At 37.7% G+C, this 17760-nt stretch overlaps 1 protein-coding gene across 1 annotated transcript in view; it reads right to left on the reverse strand.

Annotated features, from left to right (window-relative positions):
- NBAS (NBAS subunit of NRZ tethering complex) overlaps nucleotides 1-17760 on the reverse strand; it is a 750019-nt gene that overhangs the window by 87504 nt on the left and 644755 nt on the right. Inside the window, exons 46-47 of the mRNA XM_042781864.1 lie at nucleotides 14558-14760; nucleotides 12102-12191 (exon numbers count right to left, since the gene is read on the reverse strand). Of these exons, the coding sequence (XP_042637798.1) occupies nucleotides 12102-12191; nucleotides 14558-14760 (293 nt within the window). The remainder of the gene's footprint in view (nucleotides 1-12101; nucleotides 12192-14557; nucleotides 14761-17760) is intronic.

Below are 17760 nucleotides of genomic sequence, written 5' to 3' on the forward strand. Positions count from 1 at the left end.
TTTTGTGGTATATTCTTGTCAGAGCGGCACTAGGGAACCAGAACAAGCAATAAAAGAAATTACAAAATGTTTAGGATTTCCTACACTTACAAAGCAATTGGTTACTTTTGCCAAGAGTATCTTTCTAAAAATATATCAAGAATAGCAAAAGTGGGGTACAAAAACAGTAGAATGCAACAAATATTTCCTGGATACCTACTATGTGCAAAGTGAATAGTCTTTGGGATGTAGTGGAAAAAGAATTTCTTTTAGGGGCAGAGGGAATCTGATGGACCTAACTCTAACCTTGGTTCCATCTTTCCTAGCAACTCAGGAGAAAGCATGAATGCTATCCAGCCCACTTTATAGTTTTGTAAAGTTCCCAAGAATATGTCTCCTGGAGTTTGTGAAGCTGAGAAAATGTATACAAAGCAACTAGAAGAGTAAGTGGCACAAAATATATACTTAATAAATAGTAGTCATCACCATCAATGTTACTAAAACCCTATTGTTTGTATCTGATAATACAGAGATTAAAATTTATAAAGGTCTCTGCATTCAAAGAACTAATTATACAATAGAACAGAAAGACTTTAAAAGTGACTATTCTCTAAATTACTAATATAAATTTGAACTCTTTCTAGAGAAGGAGTAGAATCAAGAAAGGCTTTAAAAGCAATCTATACATTCAATGCAATCCCAATCCAGATTCCATCAACATTCTTTAAGGATAAGGAAAACCTAATCACTAATTTTACATGGAAAGGAAATATACCTTGGATAAATAGAGCACTAATGAAGAACAAAAAAGCTACAGGTATCACACTCCTGGATCTCAAAACCTACTACACAGCCACAGCAGTCAAAACAGCCTGGTACTGGTACAACGACAGACACATGGATAGATCAGTGGAAGAGAATTGAGAACCCAGAAGTCAATCCATTCACCTACAGTGAGCTGATTTTTGATAAAGGGGCAAAATCCATTAAATGGGGAAGAGATAGTCTCTTTAACAAATGGTGCTGGCAAAACTGAATATCCATCTGAAGAAAAATGAAACAAGATTCACTTCATACCATACAACACCAGCTGGATCAAAGACTTAAATGCGAAATCTAAAATTATAAAGTTCATCAAAGAAAAACAGGGGCAAATTTAGGGGTCCTAATTTATGGAATAAACAGATTATCAAGTATGCACAAACAGCAGAAGATAAAATAAATGATTAAGACCTTCTAAAAATTAAATTTTTATGTGCATCAAAAGACTTCTCCAAAAGAGTAAAAAGAGAACCTACAGAATGGGAAAAAATATTTGGCAATGACATACCCAAGAAGGGACTTATCGCTAAAATTTATAGGAAAACTCCAACACCCCAAATCCAAAAGACAAACAGTCCAATTAAAAAATGGGCAGAAGACATGAACAGACACTTCACTTCACCAAAGAAGTGTCAGGCAACCAACAAACAATCAATGGAGAAATGTTGGTGATCGTTGGCCATTAGAGAGATGCAAATCAAAACAACGAGATATCATCTCACCCCTGTACTAATAGCAAAATTCAACAAGACAGAAGATAACAAATGCTGGCAAGGACGTGAAGAGATTGGGACACTCATACACTGCTGGTGAAACTATAAAATGATACAACCACTGTGGAAATTGGTACAGTGATTCCTTAAAAAGTTGGAAATAGAAATACCATTTGATCCAGCAATCCCTTTACTAGGTATATATCCTAATGAAGTGAGAGCCAGGGCAAGAACAGATATAGGCACACCCATGTTCATCACACCACTATTCACAATAGCAGAGGTGGAAACAACTGAAATGCCCATCAGCAGAGAAGCGGATAACCAAACTGAGGTACATACACACAATGGAATACTATGCAACACTAAAGAATAATGTAGAATCCGCAAAACACCACATAACGTGGATGAACTTGGAGGACATTATGCCAAATGAAATAAATCAATCACAAAAGGACAAATATTGTATTAGTCTGCTACTGTAAAAAGTCAAGGAAAGGTTTATATATGGAAGGAAACTTTCTTTGTTGGTTACCAGTGATGGAAGCAGAGGAGAAGGAAAATTGTTTGGTTAAAAAAAAAAAAAAAAAAAGATTATTAGTGGTTACCAGGAGGAGGAGGGAGGGGGAAAGGGGAAGCTTTTGTTTGTAGGGCATTGAATTTTTGCTAATGGTGGCACAACGTGAAAAATGTCATCAATATTCCTGACCTGTGAATGTGGCAGTTGTTATGTTGGTGAATCTCTCAGTGTATATGTTTTCACCACAATATGAGTAAATTTAAAAAGAGAGTAAGAAAGGTTTTAAAGAGGATATGGCATCTGAGCATGATCATACAAGATATGCAGGATGTATGTAAATGGAGAGGTGGGGAACATAAAATCAGATAAGGAGACTAGGAAGAAAAAAAAAGGCAAAAGATTTCAAATGATATGGTATGCTCAGGGAGAGGTTAAAGCACAGATGTGCAGGTAGAAAATTAGACAAGAGAGAGCTAAGGTAGGAAATGTTTCCTAATGTAGATAACCAAGAGCTTAAATACAAGGCTGTAAAGATAGAGTGGGCCAACGCTTTAAAAACATAGGCTTTGGAGTTGTCAGGACTGGATTCAATTCCCCAGGATTATCACAGACTAATAGTGTTACTCTGAACTAGAAGTCACATAATATTAATCTACATTTCCTTACTTGTCAATTAGAAATGGATAACAATACCTAACTCAGATGGTTGCTAGGAATCAAATAAATATACAAAATAAAATAAGAAACGTAAAGTATACAACACAGTATCTGGCATTAAACTAAGCATTTCAATTCATGGCAAACATTTTATTGAGAATATTTATTATTATTTATATGGATTTGGAATGTTGCAGGATATCTGAGCACTGACTGGAGAAGGTAGGTGACTGGAGAAGTATGCCGGCTGGAGCAGGCTGAGGGAAAGAGTATAAATCCCATTTTCAGATAACATGAAGCTGATTTTTTTTTTTTTTTTAACCCTCTCAACTAAGGGCCAAAAAAAAAAAAAAGAGAATAGAATGAGAAGAGATTAGAGTCATGTAGACAAATTGGAAGTGCTAAGAATAACACAAGACCTGAAAGTAGTGAATGAGAATGAAAACCTTATTATTAATTATAACTTATTGAAAGCTTACTATGTACTGTGCATTATATCACTTAATTATAACTATCTTTTTTCATGTATACTGTTATCACCTCCAATTTACAAATGAGGAAACAGTATCATAGAGAGGCTTAATAACTTGTTCAAGGGAATACGGTAATTAACGGAGCCAATAGTTGAACTTAAGCTCTCTGATTGCATTGCCAATCATTACACAACACCATGGAACTAAACTGGAGGCAGAATCCAGAACATTATGGTAGATAAAAATTATTTATATACTGAATATATATGATGATATAGAAAACTTATTATTACAATGCTTTCTAAGTCATTAACTTGAGTTAGCCTTCTTTTTCATTAGAATTTATTGTGCAGTTAATAACATGTGACATTTTGGAGCAATTTGCTCCAGCTTTTGTTAATAGTTAAAATGCATGAAAATATTATGAGAATTCATTCCTAAAATAGAAGAAGTAAATTCTTGAAGTAGTATGTTCCAGACGAACACCATTACATATCCATAAGAATATCGGTGCTCAGTAAGACGACACAGAAATGAAAGACAGCGCTTTAGAAAAAGCTGCCAGTGACATTTAGATTTTGCTACAGGCTTAAACCACACCTCCTGAAGTTTTTATCTGCTCTGGTAGCACAGTGCCTAAGGCATTAGACTGCTTCCAAGAAGGCTGGCGGTTCAAATCCAGCAGCCACTCCTCGGAAGGAAGGTTGGGCCATCTACTTCTGTAGTGATACTGCCTCAGACACCCAAGCAGGGGTCACTATGAGTTGGGGCCAACTCAACAGCATATAACAACAACAACAAATGATTTGCATTCAGATTTCAATTTGAGTTGTTAAAATTCATCATAGCGCTCATAGTTCAGCAAATATACAAACACACTGAGAAAGACAAAAAAGAAAGGAAGAATTACAACAAAATGAAAAGTTGGTAAATCAAAGTTAAAAGTACATAGGTAATAACTTTTCTACCATTGCAACTTTTCTGCAGATTTGAAATTTTGAAAAAAAAAAAGTTGGTTGAAAAATAGTTTGTGACTTTTATAATGTAAAAAGGCAGGGAACAAGGAAAGCAATTCTGTTTTTATAGTATTTGATGATGGAAGGAGAAGATTTAATGAGTTTATAAATAAAAAGACAGCATTATTTCAAAACACATTTACTCCATTATAAAAGTTACACAAATGATTTAGAAGTTATAAAATAGATAAAAGGGAAATTCTTACATCTTTTCACTACAAACACATAGGTAACTCCTTCCAGCTTTTCCCAGATAATAAGTATATTCTTTTTTTTTTTGTTATTATGTTACATATAGTAATTTACTAAACTATTTAAACAATAAATAGTAAAAGGATCATACATATGCGCGCGCACACACACACACACACATATACAATCCAAGATCAATTTTGGCACAGAAGATAAGGAATTGCCTGAAATATACTAGTACTTGTATTAATAGTAAGAACAACAACAAATATATTTATGAAATGATTAATTTGAGGATGCAGTGTTCTGGGATATGGCTGAATGTTAATCTACATTTCTCTATTGTATAATATAGCATGGCAGGGCATTTATGACAGTACAAAAGAATGAAAGAGAAATGTCAGTAAAACAAAGGCAATTACTGAATGCAAAGCACAAAGGCAGATTTTAAGAATATAAATAAGCTAACCCACCAGCCACTCCTTCGAAAGAAGGTTGGGCAATCTCCATCCATAGTGATACCACCTCGGAAACACAAGGAGGGGTCACTATGAGACAGAGATGACTCAACGGCACATAACAACAACAACAACTATCCTTGGTAAAAGACTTTTTAAATTTTGCATGGCATATATATACAAAAATCAACTAATCTGAAATTTAAATGGTTATGGCACATAAAGATAGACAGTAGATATGAAAATCACTTTATAAATCATGAAATACTACATGAAATAATTGTTTTTATTTCAGAATGGGGAAGGAAAAATTGTATTCAAACAAGAAAAACACACAGACCTTTCAGATTTTTAGAAACAGGATAAATGCCATACAATTTGAGGCCCTGAGGGAACATGATGCCATTTTGTCTACTCTATTTTGAATTTATGAACTGGCAGCCAAATTTTTGGGTTAGCTTATGCAGTATATGCCAATGTTTTAAAACTGAAAAATTTCACAGGTACATGTGTGTATACACACACACACACACACACACATACACATGAGGATGGCTCCTCTTTAGAAACTGCATGATCTGGGCAATAGGCTGAAACCAGCAGTTGCTTCCATTTGACAAGGGATGTGTGAGCTCCGTAGTGGCCCCTCAGCCTCCACCATTCCCTACTATCTCTTTAAGACCAGTCTACCTTTCTCATTTCAGTTATCTGACCGGCCTCAATAGGAATGAGTTGTTAACTCTGACTGGTATGATGCTAGATTGAGAATGGAAGGAAAGGAGTGAGCAAATGTAATTGAGTTAACAGTGAGAGACATGAATCTTCGTATTCTGCATAGGCTCCTTGTAATTAATCAATTGGTCCACATTCTCCTTATACTCTCCTCACTGTATATAAAGCTGGGTAAGGTGGACATTTTTCAGGAGAATGTTATCTATTTGTGAGCTTCCATGAAATAGCTGGGGGGCAACTGGCAAGAAACGAGTGAGACCTGCAAAAAATGAATGCACACTCATACTGGCATTTTTGCAGAGTAAAAACTGAGACTTTTCTTCTTTCTTTTTGCTCAAATAATTGTGATAATCAAGTTATAGTAAAAGAAGAAATTCCTAGGAAGGCAATAATTTTAGTTGTACATAACCCTAATCTTAATCCTTAACTTTTGTGATTGTTCTCAAATATGTATTAATCCAAAATAACTTCCTGGGGCTTGCTTATCAATGACAGTATGAACACATGTCACTGTAACAAGGCAAAAATGGCAGCCACGTCGTGCTAAATGTGGTCTGTGGTGACTCCACTCCTCGGAAGGAAGGTTGGGCAATCTACTTCCGTAGTGATACCGCCTTAGAAACCCATGGAGGGGTTGCTATGAGTCGGATCCGACTCGATGGCAAATATCAACAACAATGTGGTGACTCCAAGAAATACTGCAGTTTTAAGAGTGGATCCTCCTTCCTGGTTTGTGAATATAGCTTTCAAAAGGGCTCAATATTACAGAACATAATACCTCATGCACTGTAGATACCAAGAGAATGTTTACCGATTTGCTTTGCCTCAGAGAACATGAAGAGTACGGAGATACCTGATTCAATTTACTTGAGTGGGCTTTTTGTCTTTTCTATATTTTAAAAATAATGTGAAATCCCTAGGCAATACCAAAGAGTTCAATGAAGTTGGTATTATCTGACACTGTTCAATATCCACTAAGCTTTAAGACAACTAAGGTGATACTGTGGTGAAGTATCAATTTAAGCAATTTAAACAAACAAACAGAAACACCCAACAACATTTGATAGCTTTCAAGTAAATTTTTAGTCCTTTTCAAATAATGCTCAAAGGAATTCCTCATTAATTGCTTTCTGAGTGAATTTCATTTTGTACATTCTTTTGAGAAGCACTAACAAACTGGTTTATGCTTGTAGGTCATTCATATTAGGAAACTGTATAAAGATAATACGAAGGCAAGAAAGAGAGAAGGAAATACAGGCAGAGAGAAGCAGATGGAAGAAGTTGAGAGAAGTCACGTCTTAAAGACTATACTATTCAAAATTAAGTTCATTGATTAGGTATCAGCTGGGAAACTGTTAAAAATACAGAATTTCAGGCCATACACAGAACTACCAAATCAAAATCTACATAAGACTCCTAAGAGATTGTATGCACAATGAACTTTGAGAAGCACCACCATACACTATACTGGATTGCTGGCTCAGTAATGTCAGGAGATGAGTGGTAAGATAAATTCATAGCATGTCTTTATCTATGTGGCTCTGTACAAGTTATATAACCTCTATGAGCTTCACCTTCCTAATGTGTAAAATGAAGATATCTATATGGGAGATACAACCCAGAGTTCAATCAGCCATGAGACTCCAGAGGCGCAGCATCCACATACAGGGAAAGCTGGACAGATAGGAATACACAGTAAAAGAAGGGCACAGGGAGAGGGTATTAATAGGAAGGCGAGGTATTTTTTATGGCTAGAGATGGTAATTGGGACCGTGAAATCAAATGTGCATGAACTGTTGAATGTAAATCAATTTTTAAAAAGGAAAAAAAAAATTTTAAAAAACAGAACTGTTTTGAGGATTAAAAGAATTGCTGAATAGCATCATTCAAAGAGCTTGGTGGGGAGTGTTCATCAGGTTATTTTGTTTATTTTTTATGAACAATACAAATATTTTCTTAATTCTAAGTTTAATGATACACTGTTTTGTTGTTGTTAGGTGCCGTTGAGTCGCTCCGACTCATAGTGACCCTACGCAGAGCAGAATGAAACATCGCCCAGTCTCGAGCCAGCTCCGTTATCCTTGCTATATTTGAGCCCATCGCTGCTGCCACCATGTCAATGCATCTTTCTGAGGGCCTTCCTCACTTCCGTCGACCCTCCACTTTACCAAGCATGACATCCTTCTCCAGGGAATGGTCCCTTCTGACAACATGACCAACGTATATGAGAGGAAGTCTGGCCATTCTCACCTCCAAGGAGCATTCTGGCTGCACTTCCTCCAGGACAGACCTGCTAGTTCTTTTAGCAGTCCACAGTACTTTCAGCATTCTTCACCAACATCACAGCTCAAAAGTCAATTCTTCTTCGGTCTTCCTTATTCATTGTCCAGCTCTCACATGCATATGAGGCAATTGAAAATGCCATGGCTTGTGTCAGGCACACCTTAGTCCTCAAGGAAACATCATTGCTCTTTAGCACTTGAAAGAGGTCCTTTGAAGCTGACTTGCCCAGTGCTATATGTCGTCTAATGTCCTGACTGCTGCTTCCATTGGCGTTGAGTACAGAATCAAGCAATGTGAAGTCTTTGACAATTTCAATCTTTGCTCCATTTATCACAACACTGTGCAAAAAGGGCAAGGAGGCCACATCTCCTGACCTCCTCTTACCCCACAAAAGGAAGACAGAATCACTATCAGTAACCCAAGGCCTATTACTGCAAGGCCAGACATGCTGCCTCCCTCCAGCCCTTTCACCAAATGTTCCTCCCAAAGCACCCACCACCTCTCTCCTGGGTTTGATAATTCACTGTAGTGGCCACAAAGAACTCACAGATTATGGGGCTTATTAGGGAAGTACCAGGCTACAATTCAAGTTCAGAAAAAATGCTGAATCTCTCTCCCAGCCCGCCATCTCTCAACCAACAGTCTCTCACCATCTCTCTCCCAGCAGTGCGTGTCCCTTGGTGTCTCTAGCAATGCATGTCTCTTGTGTCTCTTTCAGCAGCATGTCTTCCTCAACTAGCAGTCAGAGAGAGTTCTGCCTCTACAAAGCCTCCTTTTGAGCCTGGCAGGGTGGCCAAACTAGCCAATCATAGCATCAGAATTCTAAACACCTGAGAAAGTGAGCCTCCCAGAACACTATGTTGTGCCACTCCCAAGAAATACTCCAGGTGGATAACATTTACAATCGGGAGCTCCTCAGTTGCTCATTCCACCACTGAGTTTACAAAAACTTACAGGTAGAAAAGCCTCACTAAGTAATTTACTACACTGCACACTGCTTATAGGTCCAGTTGTGAGGATTTTTGTTTTCTTTATATTGAGATGTAATCCATACTGCAGACTGTATTCTTCAAACTTCATCAGTAAGTATTTCAAGTCATCCTCACTTTCAGCAAGCAAAGTTTGTGTCGTCAGCATATTGCAGGTTATTAATGATTCTTCCCCCAATCCTTATGCCACGTTCTTCTTCATATAGTCCAGCTTCTCAGATTATTTGCTCAGCATACAGATTGAATAAGTATGGGGAAAGGATACAACCCTGATGCTCTCCCTTCTTGATTTTAAACGATGTAGTGTTCCCTTTTTCTGTTCGAAAGACAGCCTCCTGGTCTATGTACAGGTTCCTCATGAGTACAACTAAGGGTTCTGGAATTCCCATTCTTCTTAAAGTTATCCACAATTTGTTATGATCCGTACAATCAAATGCTTTTCCATAGTCAATGTTCTTGTTACCTAGTGCTGCTCTGACAAGGATATATACCACAAATGGGATGGCTTTAACAAACAGGAGTTTATTCTCTTACAGTATGGAGGCTTTAAGTCCAAGTTCAAAGTGCCAGGCTCCAGGGGCTGGGAGAAAGCCCCTCAGCCTTGGGCTTCAGCTCTGCCTCCAGCTCCTGGCCCACTGAAGTTAGAGGCTTTTCTTCACTCAGACTGCTGCTGGCTGCTGAGGCTGCCAAACCCAAGGCTGACAAGTAAAAAGGCAGTCTCAGTGTTACCAAACCACACAACAGGCCATTAATTAAGTCCACTGTAAGTTCCCAGGTCAGCAGAGCTTGGCAGGCTGCTGAACAATGACATGGCTACATGCGGAGTTCAAGCATGCCATAAACCAGAGACCATTCCCAAAGGCTTCTCCCTGTACACAGAAAGCAGACCATATCCCTAGGGCAGCTACTCAGCTGCTCACAGCAGATTCCACCATGGAGTTGATTACCAGTCTCATCATGGGGAATACTACATCCAACTGCCCAGCCATTCAACCAGGCCCAGCCAAGTTGACACACAAGCTAAACTACCACAATGCCACCCCTAGTCAACTTGGCATTGGTACATATCTTCATTGAGTGTTATCTGTAGAGATCTCCTCACTGGGTGGCTCTAGTCCCCTATATCCTCTAAGTGGTGACTTCATCCCCTTAGCCTGGTGGGCCCCGTTCCTCTCACATGAACGAGCAGCACCACACTGCAGAACCAAGTTGGTGAAGGCCTGGCTCTTTGAAACCTAGGGGGCTGTGATCATTCCACCCCCAAGGGCCATGGTCCTACCCTTTCAGGCTGAGGCAGCTCTTCTTCCGTTTCCTTGGTCTCTCCGCTTCTGCCGATTAACACCAAAGGCAACCCACTCCACAGGAAATCTTCCTGCTTTGAAAACACTCAGCTTTCTTGCTCCGTGGGCTGTCCAACTTGCTATTCCATTTTATGCCAGTACCAATTAAAGCCCGAAGGCAACCCACTCCACCAGGAAGTCGCCTACCCAATAGCACCTGGCTTTCTCCTCCATGGGCTGGTAAGCCTGTTGCTGTTTAATGCCGATCTCTGGGCTCTGTTACTGCCATCTCTCATGCTGGTTGGTCTCTTGGCTCTGCTCCTACTGTCTCCCATGCCATATGCTGGGGTCTCTCTGCTAGGGTCTTGGGTCAAGGACACACTCCACTGCTATTTCCACATTTTAGGTATCTGTCAGAGCAGCACCCCACTCTCTCAGTCCAAATTCTGTTCTGGTTACCCAGTGCTGCTTTGACAAGAATATACCACAAATGGGATGGCTTGAACAAACAGGAGTTTATTCTCTCACAGTTTGGGGGCTTTAAATCCAAGTTCAAAATGTCAGGCTCTAGGGGCTGAGTGAAAGCCCCTCAGCCTTGGGCTTCAGCTCTGCCTCCAGCTCCCAGACAACTGAAGCTAGAGGTTTTTCTTCACTCAAACAGCTGCTGGCTGCTAAGGCTGCCAAGCCCAAGGTTGACAAGTAAAAAGTAATAGTACTGATGTTACCAAACCACATGGCAGGCCATTAATTAAGTCCATTTTAAGTCCCAACATCGGCAGAGCATGGCAGGCTGCTGAACAACGAGAAGGCTACATGCAGGGTCCAAGTGTGCCACAAGCTAGAGACCATTCCCCAAGGCTTCTGGTTACATACAGGAAGCAGACCACATTCCCCAAGATAGCTACTCAGCTGCTCACAGTAGATTCTACCATGGAGTTGATTACCAGTCTCATCATGGGGAATACTATATCCATCTGCCCAGCCATTCAACCAGGCCCAGCCAAGTTGACACAGAAACTGAATTACCACAAGTACTAAATAACGCTTTAGAGTCAGGGTGGAACCAGATTTCATTTCCCAGGTCTAAGTCAAATTCTCTTTAAAGTCTTCATGTCTTCATATGAAAATGGCAATAATGCATGCAAACATAAAAAATAATTAAACTAGCAAACATACATGGAAAGTATTACAATAGCAAGTAAAATAGATTATAAAAATGTTTATACATTTTGATTGAAACTATGTAAAAATATAACTGTACCTCAATAATAACTGAGGTAATATCCAAATAAAAAATATATTACTGAATGAAACTATGGGGAGTTTTCTCAACCATTTCTTCGTTATTATTATAGTCTCAATTAAAAGTGAAAAAAATAACAAAAACCTTAGATACAGGCTCTACAGGGTTGATATGGAGATTAAATACATAAAGACCTTTAAAATTCTGAGGCAGTTTTTATATAATTATTAATATATGGTTGCTATTGTTGCTATCACTTCCACGGATATTGGATGCAAAATTCTTTCTAAAGATGGCATTAGAAGCATTCACATCACTCTAGACTATACACTCTGAGGCCTCAGACAAGGTGGACCTAACATATAAAGACTAAAAAATAAGGCAATATATATATACTTTTAGAATTTCCATATTTATCCAACAGAGTTAACACCTTGGAAATATGATTCTGTTCTGTAGAAGCTCAAAGCAGTCTCCCCTCTCTGGCCTCCCTACAAAGATGTTGAGAATGACCAGTGATCTCCATATCAAACAAGGCTTAGAAAAGAAGATGAATGATCTGCTACAGCTGATAGGGTCAGCACAGATGAGGAGCCGAAGAACACTGTTAAAACTATCAGCTCTTTCTAAACAACTGAAGATGTTGTTTAGCTTTTGAAGGCTCATCAATATGAATATTGAAGGTACTTCTAAGACCCTGAGGAAATCTATTAAATAAGAGTTCACATACTGTTCTGTTCTTACCCCTTTTCCACACTGGCACGGACTGCTGCAACAACACCTTCCAGGACTTGGAGTGGGTCCTGTGGCCCACCAAGGTCAACACTGCCTTCACTATGAAGGGAAAGAGAGAAGAACTAATTCAGAAGGGGGTCACTCAAGCCTCAGAAATAAGCTTGTCATTTATACTCTGATGAACCCACCTGGATTTTGCCAGCTCACAGCCATCCATGCATATGCTATCTACAAATGTACCAAACCCTATAATAGGAGCTAAAGATACAGAAAAGAAACATTTTCTGTGTTCAAGGAGTGCAGAGTCTGATATATGCATGTTTTCCCATCAAAAGAATAACAAAATCTACTTGCATTTTGTCATTCAGAAATATTCATTGCTCATCAAATATATGAGCTATATTAAGCAACAGGTCTAACTTCTCCAGTTAATCTTTCTTTTTTTAAATAATAACTAATGTACTTTTGGTACTTACTAGATAATAGGCACTGCTAAGTCCTTTACATTTTCCCATTTAACAAAACCAACAGTACTACAATTCAGGGAGTATTATGATGTCTATTTTACAGAAGTGTGTATCTGAAACTCTAGTGAATTCTGAAGATGTAGCAAAGAAAAACAAAGCTTTAGATTAATTTTTGGAGTAATTTAAGTTAAATGATTTAAATCAACTGCTTGATTCAGTTACTTTCATGCCTTTGTCATGATGTGCCTAAAAGTTTACTTGCTCCTAAAAGGCAAATGTTATAGACATTGTCAACAGCAATCTTTCCCTTGAAAAAGAAGGAGCTAAAACTAAAGTTCCCTCTCTTTCCATAACTGAATGATTTAAAGCACATTCATTGAATGTCTTTTATGCACCAAGCATACCATTTATTAAATCAGGACCAAATCTTTAGTAATAGAACTAACTGTACAGAGAGAAAAGTATAATTATGTCAAAATTTTTTAAGTGTAAGAATATCATATATTGTTGTTATGTGACACTGAGTCATCTCTGACCCATAGTGGCCCCTCCGTGGGTTTCTGATGCAGTATCACCATGGAAGTAGATCACCCAATCTTCCTTCCGAGGAGTGGCTGGATTTGAACTGCCAAACTTCTGGTTAGCAGTTAAGTGCCTTAGGCACTATGCCACCAGAGCTCCCAAGAATATCACATAAGGAAGTTTGGGCAATCCTACTTCCATAGTGATACTGCCTCGGAAACCCAAGGAGGGGTCGCTATGAGTCGGGGCCGACTCGACGGCACATAACAACAACAACAACAACATGTTTTAATTAGTAAGGAAAATGTATACTTTTTAGGAAATAAGTTCATCAAAGCATTACTTTTCAAAATGTTTCTTTTCTGTGAGTTTCATCTAAAGCTTGATTTAGAAAACAAAACAAAAACAAAAACAAAACCATAGCTATGAGTCAAAAAGTATTAAAATGTGGCAAACCAATGCTTGTCATAATTTTAAAGAGGAAAATCATTCTTATAAGCAATAACAACAAAATCATCATAATCTAATTATGGAACAAGACTTTATTAACTTGGTATTTGTTCTTTCTAAAATATTTTATGATATTTCATCTTTCTCTCTCTATATAAATGTACTAAATACCTCAGATCATTAAGGTGAAAACTGCATGAAGCTAGGGTAATTAAACTGATAAAGGCTCATTTGATTTCAGTTCAGCTGCAGAAGACTGACATGCATTTAATCAAAAAGTTCCTCAAGAGCAATACAGAACTACACAGAATGCTTAAAAGGAGAATAAATTAAACACAACTAAATCTTTTAGCCTAATTGCATTATTCACACAAAGAACTTGATGCCTCATTATTTTCTTAGCTTAACTTTTTCCTCTTTTCTAATCCTCTTGGATGCCCATGAAGACACAAGCATATCGACAAAGAACGAGAATTTCTCAATTGTCAGTTTTATGCCACTAATTGCAAGCAAATAACGTCCTAAGACACTAGCTTCTTCAGTGTATGATTAACCTTACCCATGTACTTCAAATGAACCTTCTGGAAACCATTTTTCCACTGCTCTAAAGAAGGAGAATTAGAAGAGAAAAGATCTGAAAAACCACACTTAAGTCACATGGCATTCTGACACTTACCTACTCATCATTTTGGTCTTCCCTTTATTTCAAGAATAATCTCTTTTTTTTTTAATGGAAAGTGGGGAGGAAAAAAGAAGAGTCTAACTAGAAGTTAGCTAGTTTCTTAACATGTGACACACAGTACCACTGATGAACCATTTCCTTGGTTTTCCACTCTCACGATATTTTAAAATATAAGACTAAGAGAACTCTAATAACATTCTCTCACTTTTGTAACTTACTTCAGAGTTTACAAAATACTTCTATACATATCATCTTATTTTATTTTCATAAGAACCATGAGGAAGGTACTATTATCAACAAACTATAACTTCAGGTTTTCTCTCAATGACTATGTAATGGCTTACCTTAATGCAGAAATTATTTTCATTATTGCACTTTGTACTACATCCTTGGGAGAAATGTCAAGAGGGCCAACAGCCACCTCTAGCAGCTGCTGGATCATTCTTAGAGGCTGACCATCTAAACACATGGCCACAACTTGATCATGAAGCTTCCCTTTTTCTGATCGTGACAGATCATAGAGGTTACTGTATTTCTGCAACATTTCCTGGAAAAACACAGTATTCAACACCTAAGTGTCAAATAATTAAATGTATATACATGTACATAGTGAATCATATTTAGAAGATTCTCAAACCAAATACATTACAACCACTAATTGATGCCATACCCAGGAACACGTAGCAGTTAATAAGAGCTTAGGCTCCAGGTTCACTCAGGGTTGAGCTCAAATTCTTGCTTTAAATTGTTCAGTATTTATTGGGCCTTTGGGAACTAAAATTTCAATATCTGTAAAATGAGGATGAGGACAACAGATTCGTGTGAATGGATTAAATGAGATAAAATATAAGTCTGTCTTTAGTATGACGTCAGGTATAAAGTAATACTTGATAAGTGTAACTTTATTATTACCATTCACTATGACTACATATATTATTATTCGCTATGACTGAAAACCAGAGAAACTGTGGGACACCATCAAGAATATAATCCACGAAGAAAGTAATAGGTCATTAAAAAGACAGGAAAGGAAGAAAAGACAAAAATAGATGTCAAAAGAGACTCTGAAACTTGCCCTTGAACAGAAAGTAGCTAAAGCAAATGGAAGAAATGACAAGATAAAAGAGGTGAAGAGAAGATTTCAAAGAGCAGCTAGAGAAGACAGAGCCAATTACTATAATGAAATGTGCAAAGACAAGGAGTTAGAAAACCAAAAGGGAAGAACACACTCAGTATTGCTCCAGCTGAAAGAACTGAAGAAAAAGTTTAAGCCTTAAGTTGTAATACTGAAAGATCCTACAGGCAAAATACTGAATGATGCAGGAAACATCAAAAAAAGATAGAAGGAAAACAGAATCACTGTACCAAAAAGAACTGGTCGATGCTCATCCATCTCAGGAAATGGTATATGATCAAGAACCAATGGTACTGAAGGAAGAAGTCGAACCTGCACTGAAGGAAGTGGGAAAAACAAGGCTCCAGGAATTGACAGAATACCCACTGAGTTGTTTCAACAAATGGATGCCCCACTGGAGGCACTTGATCACTTTTGCCAGGAGATTTAGCCAACTGACTGAAAGAGATCCATATTTTTACCCATTCCAAACAAAGGTGATCCCAAAGAGTATCATTAGTATCACACAAAAGTAAAATCTTACTGAAGATAATTCAAAAACAGTTGCAGCAGTATATTGACAGAAAACTTCCAGAAATGCAAGCTGGATTCAGAAGAGGACATGGAACGAAGGATATAATTGCTGATGTCAGATGGATCTTGACTGAAAGCAAAGAATACAAGAAAGATGTTTACTTATGTTTTATTGACTATGCAAAAGCATTCACTTGTGTGATCATAAAAAATTGTGGATAATATTGAGAAGAATGGGAATTCCAGAACGCTTGATTGTGTTCATAAGGAGCCTATATATAAACAAGGAGGATGTCATTCAAACAGAATAAGGGGACCCTGCATGGTTTAAAATCAATAATGGAATGTGACAGGGTTGTATCCTTTCACCACACTTATTCAATCTGTATAATGAGCAAATAATCCAAGAAGCTGGACTATATGAAGAATGTAGCATCAGGATTGGAGAAGAATCATTAACAACCTGTGAAAGGCTGATAACACAACTTTGCTTGCTGAAACTGAGGATGACTTGAAGCACTTACTGATGAAGATTAAAGACTACAGTCTGCAGTATGGATTGCATCTCAACATAAAGAAAACAAAATTACTCAAAAGTAGACCAACAAGCAGCATCACGATAAATGGAGAAAAGATTGAAGTTGTCAAAGACTTCATATTACTTGTTTCTATGATCAACATCAATGGAAGCAGCAGTCAAGATATCAGACAATGTATAGCACTGGGCAAATTGGTTGTAAAAGACCTCTTTCAAGTGCTGAAGAGCAAAGATGTCTCCTTGAGGACTAAGGTGTGCCTGACAGAAGCCATGGTGTTTTTGATCACCTCATATGCATGTAAGAGCTGGACAATGAATAAGGAAGACCAAAGAAGAGTCAATGCTTTTGAGGTGTTGTGCTGGCAAAGAATGCTGAAAGTACCATGGACTGCTAAAAGAATGAACAAATCTGTTCTGGAAGAAGTACAGCTGGAATGTTCCTTGGAAGCAAGAATAGCCAGACTTTGTCTCACTTACTTTGGTCATGATGTAAGAAGGGAGAAGATCCTAGAGAAGAGTATCATGCTTGGTAAAGTGGAGGGTCAACGAAAGAGGGGAACGTGCAATAATAGGTTCAGGTATAGCAAGGATTATGGAGCTGGCACAGGACTTGGAAGTGTTTTGTTCCACTGTACATGGGGTCACTATGAGTCAGAGATGACTTGATGGCACCTAACGACAACAACAAGAACAACAAATGACCACACAACAGTTGTAATCTATTCAGCATCAATTCTATGAAACCAGGTACTGTACATGTAGATCACACAAGTAGTTTCAATTAGCCTCATTTTCTTGTTGAAAAGGAAACTTAAGATCAAAGATGTTAGGTAACATGCCCAATGTCACATGGCTAGCAATTAAAATGAGCCAGAATAGAATCCAAAAGTCTTTTCCTCCCCACCATGCCTTTGTATTGCATTTCTTTGAGAGTATCTGTAAAAACTAAATATTACAACAAATAATTTAAGAAATGGGATATAAATCATTGTTATTAAGCATAACAAATATAGTCATTTAATGATAATAATGCTTTCCAGGCTTTTAACAGTTTACAAAGTAATCTTGAACTTGAAAATAACCATGTTAATCTGAACATTAACTGTATACTTTATGGTATTAAAGAAATACTATTAATTATTTTTTCCAACAAATTTGAAAATCTGGAAGAAATGGACAAATTTCTACAAACACACCACATACATAAACTAACACAGACTGTGATGTAAAAGTTGAACAGGCCCATCACAAAAGAAGAAATTGAACAGGTCATCAAAAAAATACCAACAACAAAAAAAAATCCTGGCCCAGATGGTTTCATCAGAGAATTCTACCAAACATTCAGAGAAGAACTGATACCA

Source organism: Orycteropus afer, unplaced genomic scaffold (genome assembly GCF_000298275.1).
Source record: "Orycteropus afer afer isolate SDZICR_OR568_19922 unplaced genomic scaffold, OryAfe1.0 scaffold00187, whole genome shotgun sequence".
Taxonomy (NCBI): Eukaryota; Metazoa; Chordata; class Mammalia; order Tubulidentata; family Orycteropodidae; genus Orycteropus; species Orycteropus afer.